At 32.5% G+C, this 10196-nt stretch overlaps 1 protein-coding gene across 1 annotated transcript; it reads right to left on the bottom strand.

Moving 5' to 3' along the window:
* Positions 1-1958: 1958 nt before the first annotated feature.
* On the bottom strand, positions 1959-9313 carry LOC105116394 (uncharacterized). The gene is made up of 4 exons (XM_011013737.1): positions 8796-9313; positions 3107-3315; positions 2192-2789; positions 1959-2135 (listed from the first exon to the last, which is right to left on the bottom strand). The coding sequence occupies exons 1-3, from the start codon at positions 9130-9132 to the stop codon at positions 2202-2204; spliced, it is 1134 nt and encodes a 377-aa protein (XP_011012039.1). The 5' UTR covers positions 9133-9313; the 3' UTR covers positions 1959-2135; positions 2192-2201.
* Positions 9314-10196: the final 883 nt, after the last annotated feature.

Genomic DNA, 10196 nt, shown 5'->3' with positions numbered 1-10196 from the left:
AAAGGTGTTCTGAAAAGTCAAATCAGGTCAACTTTGCAACTACTTTGGTGCACATTTTTCTTTCTCATTTATGAGCTGTCTCTTTTTTTTCTTTGACCCAAAATAATGTAACAATATCCCCTCCAGCTTTCCATCCATTTGCTTGCTTTCTTGGATCAATGAATTACCCAAAATAAATCAATTATCATTTGTCATGTGGACATGTAAGATCATGGATTGTGCTTGGGCTGATTTGAAGGCTGATTTGGGGCTGAATTTAAGCATCATATAAGGATACAAATGTACCTATTATTTAGGCTAAGATTGATATTAAAACCTTGAATGTTTGATGGTTGAAGTTTGCATGCAATATAAGGCAAGTTTGAGCTTGAAATAGATCATATGATAATCTTTTCTAGGATTGGAATAGAATTGATTTTTTTGAGAAACATTTGGAGCACTTATTTAAACCAAGATTTGCTTCAAACTTCAACTAAATTTCTCTTCAATTCTTTATTCTGAATTCTAACATTAAATTTTCTGATATAATCCATTTAAGCTCTAAAAACCTAACAAAACATTAAAAGAAACTTCATTACTAAAAAGCACATCAAATATTATAAAAACCAAAATAAAAACAATAAATACATATGTAAAATAAGAGACTTAATGATATTTTTTATACACAATTATTGGGTTTTATGAAACACATACAAATAGCAAAAATGGTATTTTCAGGAGTCTCAAGATCCCATTAGATAAATCTAAAGTTAGTGATAATTTATACAGAGATTACCTAAAAATTAGATATTATTTATGACTTTAAATAATTACTTTAAATCTAGATTATTGCAAACCATAATTCATTCAAGTGTTTGGCATCTAAAAGTAATTCACATTAATAACTAATGAGAAATCTCATAGACTCTTTTAGAAGAGAGAAAATATTATGTCTTTTGAGTGCTAGCTCTTTTCTTTTTTGTTTTTCAGATGTCTATATTGTATTGTGTACTACTAAAAAAATTAAATACATAGAATTATATTTATAGGTAAACCTAAAAACCTTATAAATAAATAAAAAATATCAATTTTCCCCCTAAATAATAGTACATATATTATTTTGAGATAATTTTAGAAATTTATTCAATCAAGTTCTTGATGTTTCTAGGTCTAGAATTATAGTTTCATTTATAAATTACATTATAGTTCTCAATTTCTGAAACTTATTTATAATCAAATCATATTTGATTAATCATCTAAGTTTAATTCCTGACCAATGGTTATTGTTTGTGTGACCCATTAGGTTTTCTTAAAAGTTAACAAAAATATAAATCTTAATCTTAAATAAAATAGAATTAAATAAATTAAACAAACTAATTTATTATCATTTTAATAATTAATTCATTTACATCTAAAGATCAAGTATAATATCTAGCAACCTGTCATGATCCTCTAACTATTAGAAAAGTTATGAATGGTTTAACTTAACATTTTAGTGATTAATGTCTCGATATAATTATTATCCTTTCATTAATAATATTTTAATTTAGATATTATAGTATAAAATGTACCTGCTTTGTCAAATTAATTTTATTCATTAATTTTATTCTTAACACCATAGTTATTAATTCTTCCAATAAGCTAGGATTGTACTATGAAACACCTATACACTGATTGTATTAGAACTATATCCAAATTTCTGCAATCTCTGCAATTTTCCCCCCCATAAGGGTTTCATTTATTTAGCGCTTTTCTTTACAAATTTATTTTTTTCCGTAATCAACAAACACATTCTCCGTCCTCAAAAATCTTATCAACTCTCTCTCTCCCTCCCTCTCTAATTTATTAGCTTCCAGTTCTGCCAAATTAATCAGCCTACTGAAAATCTGGAACGCATGCAGCAAGACTTCCTGACGAAGTAACAAATGCATATTGCCAACGCAGGATGATGATCCATGCTCAAGCAGGATAAGTCACACTTCAGCTGGCGAATCATCATTTGAAGCACTTAACAATAAACACGTAATATGTCGCCTCTACCCATTCAACTATTTATACTTTAGCTGTTTACAATTAGAAAGAATAATAAAATATATCTCAAACCCGATCGTTGTTATCCTATGTATAATATCCAACAAAACCTGGACGCTAACCAGTACCCAAAGGATGAAAAACATGATTGTACAGGGGAGATTCAAAAGAACGGTTCCCATCTCTTGAATTCAAACTGCTTGGATGGAACTAGCCTTGCCATTACTTAAATCTGATCCACCAGCTGGAGCACTTGCATGAAACGCTGACTGCCTTGATGGCTCCCCGATTAGTTTCAGGGAGAGTGGTGAAGGTTCCCTGTGGTGTCTATCAGTCTCTCCTAGATGCAGATGAGACATACCGACCAGTTCATCTACAATAAAAGGCTCCTTTGGAATGATTGGAACTGGCTTCAGGACCTCATGATGCGAAGCTGCTGCACCCGTACCTTCTTCAAAGGAGGTGGTATTTGAAGGCCAATACGGATAGGGAACTGGCATGTAAGCCGGGAAGAATCCAGGAACTGCTGTGAATTCACTCGAACCTGAAACAACTGTGCTGAATTCGTTTGAACTAGGAACAATTGATTTGATTTCACTCAGCCCCATCACGGTTTTATCAGGTTCCTTGACTAGCTCTTGAGACCCAATATCCATGGGTTCAAATTCTGGCTTGAGAGAGAGATTCAATGAAGGTAGTGAATCTGCATTACCATTATCTCCTGCCTGAGAAGAAGATGGAAACTCTTGCTCTTCTGGCACTGGCTGCGGATCTGTGGCCTGAGAAACATATAACAAAATAGGGTATAAATTCCACTTTCAAAGTATCAACGAAAATTAAAAATGCATAAAGCAACACATCATCTAGCTGTAGCATTAGCTGGCAGGACACTACAGGGCACAGGCTAAGCAGCACAAGTTCCTTTCAACAGACTGCAAATATATTTTATTATTCTAGCTGTTTACAATTAGAAAGAATAATAAAATATATTTCAAACCCGACCATTGTTATCCTTATGTATAATATCCATCAAATTCTGGATACAAATGTTCTGGTTATAAAAATGTAAAATGAACATCAAGGAAGCAAGACAGACCATTTCTGGAACCATATCAAAAAGACTGGACCGTCTCTTTCTCCGAGTGGCATTGCTCTGCCGGATGAAAAATTTCTGAGCATGGCTTGCCACCTGGGTGGGAGTCCTGGATACCACAAAGTTTCGAGCTATTCCACGCCAATCTCCTTTTCCCAATTTTTGGAGACCAATTAAGAACAGCCGATGCTCATCTTCAGTCCATGGGATACCTAAAAATCAAAGACATAAAACACATAAGCCAAACTGCTTCAGTAAACTACTCCATCCATCCCATTATCATTGGCCCTATGGCAATTTTTTAATTGTCCCATTTTATTTGGCCATTTTAAAAATCAGTTTTATAAATATCAAATGTCCTCTTGTGTCCTTTAGTACCTTATAAATTTACAATACAAGAATGCAAGAGTAGTGTAGGCAACTTAGGGTAGAAAAATAATAGCATACTATAATCAGCACTTTAATAAACTGAATTAACAAACAAATAATATGAAGACTTTGACTATTCCAGACAGCAGGTAATTCTCTAAAATTACAGTTGAAAAATCTATGCCTAGTCATTCCCACTATAATAATCAGAAAAGTAGCACATTATATAATCTGACATGACAAAACAAGTCAATTTTATGAAACACAGCTCTAGTTATCCCAGAAGAGGTGGAGGCATGAAACATAGATGACAGATGACTCAGGAACTATTAATTGGGAAACTGCAGGAGCACAGGGAAAATGATGTATAAGCTTTAAGATAGTCAATTTAGTGGGGTAATCGATGACTGGGTGCTGGCCATGCTGCCACCAATACCAAAACTCAATAGCCAGGAGAAGGTATGGTCAGAGCCATGATGCTCACATTGATTGGGAGCATTTCATCGAATGAAAGACATGAAAAAGAAAATGATTGACAGGAATCACCTTAAAACACAGAGCTAAGCCAATCAAATAATCTCTCTTATTTGACAAGATAATCTTGTTGGAGTGCAAGTCTGCCAATTAATCCAATAGTGAATTTTGCATGCTCACAACACGTCTTATGCAAAAGATTTGAGAAAAATTAAAAATGTTGAAATAACAATTTTAATAGTTGAAGGTGCAAGTCACTCCCACATTCTTTAACATTTTCAGAAAAGAGAACCAATTTTCAAAGCAACAACCTCAATTGTCAATTATAATTTGACAGTCAAAACATTCACAAAACATGCTTATTACTAGAATTATATTTTCGAAACAAGATTATAAAAACTATTAAACAATAAGTTCATTTCTGATTAACTTTAAGCTTCTAACACATCTTCAAAACCTAAGAAAAAAATAAAGTGAGAGAATTCTTCCTCAGAAAAGAACACCAAAACTTAAGAAATTCACGGCAAAACCTAAAGCTTGAAAATTTTCAATTGGTTTTTACATGGAGAAATTTCAAGAAAAGCTGTTGACATGACACAAAGAAAACAAATATATAACCTCTGTGGTTCTTGAGGTGGAAAAAAAAAGGTAAATAATTCACAATTCAATGTTAGCACGGGTCATCCAAATCTCATATTAAGGTTGTCAAAAATACTTTTTTTGATACGTCATGAAATATACAATGTAAACTCAAATTGTAAAATCATAAATAGAATTTTTTAACTAATTATATATTGATAATTCCAACCAAGAAATTAAATTACATTAAAATTTAATAAAAAGAATCAGCAACATTATAATTCATGAGTAATCTAAATAAAATGAGAGAGATAGTATGAATCATAACAAAAATTTCCAATACAAGGAGGAAATCACTGAAGGGTACAAAGTACACAAAAACCTAGTGACAACCAGGTTGTTCTCATTGCAGCAAGCTCCCAATCAAAAAAAGCTTCAGGTTAAATGAAACCTATATTCCAAAAAGAAACACACGCTATGAACCCATAAAACTCAAGATTTTCCCACCTCTTCAAACATTTCTCATATCTAGTTTGATGTTTATCTGCGTGATGTGAATTGTAACATAATTATATCTTTTTAATAAATATGCAGCAAATATTGAAGTTTCTTTTTACCAAATGTGAGGAAAATATAAAAAATATAGACATATACAAAAAGTTTATGTTATCTTTTGACAAAAGAGTTTTTAAATAGGAAGAGTTTCTCAAAAAAAAATAATTAATTTAATCTAATGATGTCAAATATAAGATAAGACTATAGCTAAATGTCCCTTAAAAAAAAAAAAATACTAAGATCCAATTTAATAATATGTTTAAATGAGTCTTTCCTTTTAATATTTGTAACTATTGTAAGAAGTAATAATAATTTTTTTTAATTTTTGTAACTATTGAGTCAAAGCTAATCCCAAAAGTCAAATGCATAAAACTCAAAATCTCAAACCGATTTTGTACAAGTTAAATTTGATTTTACTAGTTTTCGAGTTTTTAGTCTGATTTTGCTTGCTAGATACATGTTGACTTATAAAATTTATTTTACAAGTTAACTTGCAATTTTGACATCAATGTCTCAAATAATGCAATTGTCTTATGTTCTCAAAGCATATAAATGAAGCAAAAGTCCAAAGTTTCAAAGAGACTAAAACACAATCTTAATCGCTTAATCATGAAGTCCCTTAAAGAATCTACATAGAATTTCATGAAAAATAAACCAAATACATATTAAAACAACTAAGTTGTTGGACAACAAACCTTTAAAGTTGGGCTAATTTTTCAACTTTTAAAAAGTTTCGAGATTAATAAAGACAGACAAATTAATTTATAAAAAAATGAAGCATATAACAAAAATAAAAATTAGGACAGTACTACTTGTACAAGGATAAAAAAACAAAAGCATCCATTATTAATTAGTGATTCAACCCCACCCCCATATTGAACTCCCCTCAAACTCCCTGTCTTCCATAGCCTACCCAACATTCTACTTCGATTCTAGGTTTTTTAAAGACTACTAATTAATCAAACAAAACTTAATTGACAAACACAAATCCAAAAATTTGTTGAGGACTTGATGCAACCAAATCTAAAGAATATGAATCAAAGAACAAGAAAGACAGAATTTTTGGAAGAAGGTATTACATAAAAACTCCAATTTAACGTTTTATTACTGAATCTCTTTTAATCAAAACTCAAAATTACAACTCTTCTAGGCTGTTTATATACTAGAAAAAACATTCTAAACAAAACTAGAAAAATAATAAAGTTCTAAATTAAATTGAAAAAAAAACTCTAAATTAACAACGAAAATATAAGAAATCCCAAATAGTAACTTCTGAACTCAATTTAAGGGTTTTATTGACCTCTAATGGCTACGAAACTTTAACCTCATATCAAACAGGGCTCATGGAATTTCCTAGTAAAATTCTAGCTTATAGAATCTCTTAAATTGAAAGTTATGTTTGTTATGGTAAGACTTTGAGTTTGACCAAAATTTCCTCTATCATTCGCTTCATATTGGAAAGAACTCGTCCTTGAGTTTTGGTCATTCATCAAACATAGGGAAACAATTTACGCAATAAAAACATCAAAAGTCTACAAATCATGATTCTTGAATAAATTATGTTGTTTTTTTTTTTTTCATCATTAGAAAAAGAGGATTGGGAACACTTCTAACTATGGGCCCTAGAAAAAGAGTTATTTAAATATCCTTTCTCGGTTGTGCCCTATTAGCCTAGCGACTAAAAAGCACCACCAATTAATGCTATATCAGCTCCTTTATGCTCCAGTGACCTCTAGTGTGCTGCTAATATGTAGTTAGCTAACTCAAATAAACTAGCCCAAGAATTAGAGTCCACAACACTCTTAATCTCCACAAAATAATTATTAGTCATGCTCTCTTTCTCACGTTATTCTCATTCTCCATGCACGTGTATTTCTTTTCCTTCTCCATAATCTAGGATAAGACCATTAACTTTTTATCCTTGCTTGATTTAGTCTCTAACAATTGCCCCTTTTTCTTCTAAATGCCAACTAAATGCTTTGCCGATCATTTACTATGTTCTTGTCATATTGTCAAGGCCTGCCTAACAATAGATGAAACACAACGATATATATGACATATCACTAAACATTATTATAATATTTTTTACTTATAGAAATGAGACAACGTTTATTCATGATTACCTTGTTGTCTCCATTCAACCAGCTCAGTTTGTATAGTTTAGGGTAGTTGCCTAATTTAAGCTACAACTTCTTCATCGTCTATGTTGACACCACATTCTCGCAGCTCTTACTATCTATGATCAGGTTGCACACCTTGTCTTTGATGGTGCATGCTGAGTGAAAGATATTGGTGCACAACAAATCCTCACTTGAATCATCCTTAGGAGTCAATAGGCTCTTTTGGATCACATAAGTAGCATTGCCATGTTCATGCAACACTTAACCACTACCATCTAATTCATCATAAACATGTTTATCTTCGGGTTCTTCAATCAAAAGGTTCTTTCCCAAACTACCCTCTGACTTTCAGCATTCAATGGAGCGATGCCCTTAGTCACCACACCTGTAACACCTAAATCTAAAACCAGAATCATAACTAGAACCCTGACGTGTGGTTTGTTGAGTGGTTTCCACACAGCAAAAAACTCACCCCTTAATGTGATGGCAATCAGTTTCACCCTCATCTAGTCCAAGACTTCCTTCTACTAAAAACCCTCTCTACTTTATGTAATCAATAAATGCCTCTGCTTGCAAGGCTATTGCAAACTCATGGACTTTTATCTATAACCCTAAAGTCTCCATGATACTTATTGCGATCAAAAGGCTGCCTCTTTTGCACCTCTCACCCTTGAAAATAATTTTCAAATTGTTTATTAATTCGTGATCGCTATTCTCCTCACAATCCTCTAGGATTCTCACCACCGCTAACTAGAGAGTTAGTTATGCAATTTCTGTCTACATGTCTTCTATTACCAACTACCGGGTGTCTATTTCCCTAGCAGGAACCTCCTCAAATCCTCTTACATGGCATGTCCTCTTCTACGACTTCTTCCAACAATGGTTAATTTAACAACACACAACAAGCAACTAACCACCAAAAATCACTCCGTTTTAATAGAAACTGACCCAGCCAAACCTAAGGAATAGAAATCAAAGAACAAGAATAATAGACTTTTTGGAGGAAGGGATCGCACATAGAACCTCTAATTCATAGTTTTATTATTGAATAATTCTCTTCTAATAAAAAACTAAAAATTACAGATCTTCTAGGCTGTTTAAATAGTAGAAAAAACATCCCAAACAAAGCTGGAAAAACAATAAAAATGTTTTAAACTAAATAGGAAAAAAAATATTACTTTAACTATGAAAATATGAACACTCCCGAACACTAACTTCTAGGACTAATTTGGAGCCTTGTTGTCCTCGTATGGCTATGAATCCAGCAGTAGAATTGAGATTTATGCCCGTTATCGTATGGCTATATGTTTGACCAAAATCTCTTAGATTGCTAACCAACCGACCAACAAAACTTAATGGCACACACGAACCAAAGAATAATCCAAAAGGAGAGAGGATAAAGTACAATGATAGATATTACAATTAATTATAGGATCAACAATATCAAACTGCCTACGTCATGCCGGAACCGTATCAAACAAACATCCTCAAAATCATCAAAATAAAATAAAATAAAATAAAAATTAGCAATTTATTCATAAACACAAATACATATATGTTCATAATAAACAAATTAAAAATAAACAAAACGAAACCTTTTTTTCTGTCTCCGCGTTGATTGGTAGAGCAGCTAGCATGGGCAGCCGGGTCATCAGACAAATAGCCGTCAGGTACATGAGCCGAATCACGGACATGATCAGATTGAGGAGAGTCAGGATTAGGCGAAGCGGCAGCTGATGAAGACGAATGGTAGTGCCCCGACAAGCTTCCCATACTCGCACTCTTTTTAATGATTGACCCATCGGTCAGCCTCACGCCGAAGAGCTTCACTCCGGATAAAGGAGAAGAAGACGAAGACGCGAGAGAGGAGCGCGTGGGACAGGTTCGAGAGTTGTGGCCGTTGTTGCTGCAATGCGAACAACGCCGCGTCATGGTGGCTCTCTCGGCAGAATCAACACCTAGTAAAGCTGAGTCTGATAATCAAAAACAATATGAACGGATAGTTTATTTATATATAAGGGGAGAGAGAGAGTTGAGTGGGAGGGAGGGAGGGAGGGAGGGGGTGGGGGAGATTGTGGAGATGGGAGGGCTTTATTTTCCCTCTTTGTTTGTTTGCTTGAGTAAGAGATGAGAGAGAGATAAGGGTGTTTTAGGAATTTCATCATTAAGGGGATTGATTCGAGGAGAGCGGGGGATCGCTCGTTGAGGCAACTGTTCAATTGTGAGTGTTGTCCTTCTCCCAGGGATAGGATCATGTTTCTTTTAATTGTTTTTTAATTAAAAAATGGAATTACATGGTTAATTCATAATTGATTTTTTTTTCTAGTTATATTTTTTTAAATTAGAATTCTGAGTTTTCTTATGAAAATAGTTGTAAGAAGTAATATAACAATTATGTTAAGATTTTCCTCCACATCCTTACATTTTTTTAATTTTCTTGTTACATTTTTATTTTCGTTTCATTATGAATTTCTCCAGAGTAAATGGGTCCTCAAAGGCGGTGGGAGCCCTTGTCTACATGATAAGCCACGTGGATTTAAGTGGAGTCCACCTTCTATTTTTTTTTTTTTCTTGGGGTGTTAATGCATCCACCACCGCACATATTTAGAGACACATTAATGAGGTTTTAAATTTTTTTTAATTATCATCCTAATCCATAAGAAATGACTGCTAATTATGATGTCGTTGGGCACAGTTTATTTTTACGGTATAACATTATTTTTTAGAGAGGTTAAGTTTTTTTATTTTAAATTAATTTATTGTAGTATTATTAGAAAATTTTGGTATGCGACTATTAATAATAAATTTTAAAAAATATATATTATTTTAATATATTTTAAAAAAATATATATTCCAAAAAGCTACTATTAAAAATATTTAAGCAGTGAGCATTTAAAAAAACAAGTCAATTCATGTTTTTAAAAATTGTAAAATTTTTATTAAAAATTAATTATTTTTATTTATTTTGGATAGTTTTAATGTCTTAATTTTAAAAA

This window comes from Populus euphratica, unplaced genomic scaffold (genome assembly GCF_000495115.2).
Source record: "Populus euphratica unplaced genomic scaffold, PopEup_1.0 scaffold928.1, whole genome shotgun sequence".
Classification (NCBI taxonomy): domain Eukaryota; kingdom Viridiplantae; phylum Streptophyta; class Magnoliopsida; order Malpighiales; family Salicaceae; genus Populus; species Populus euphratica.
Note: the sequence above shows the minus strand (reverse complement) of the source record. Positions and strands in the feature narration are given on the sequence as shown.

What these genes read in the sequence shown, in the direction of transcription:
- LOC105116394 (XM_011013737.1), bottom strand. Translation starts at nt 9,132, where the DNA reads ATGACGCGGCGTTGTTCGCATTGCAGCAACAACGGCCACAACTCTCGA. An exon ending in ACGCGGAGACAGAAAAAAAG is followed by an intron (nt 3,316 to 8,795) that starts GTTTCGTTTTGT and finishes TTTGATTTTTAG; the next exon opens with GTATCCCATGGACTGAAGAT. An exon ending in TTGATATGGTTCCAGAAATG is followed by an intron (nt 2,790 to 3,106) that starts GTCTGTCTTGCT and finishes TATGTTTCTCAG; the next exon opens with GCCACAGATCCGCAGCCAGT.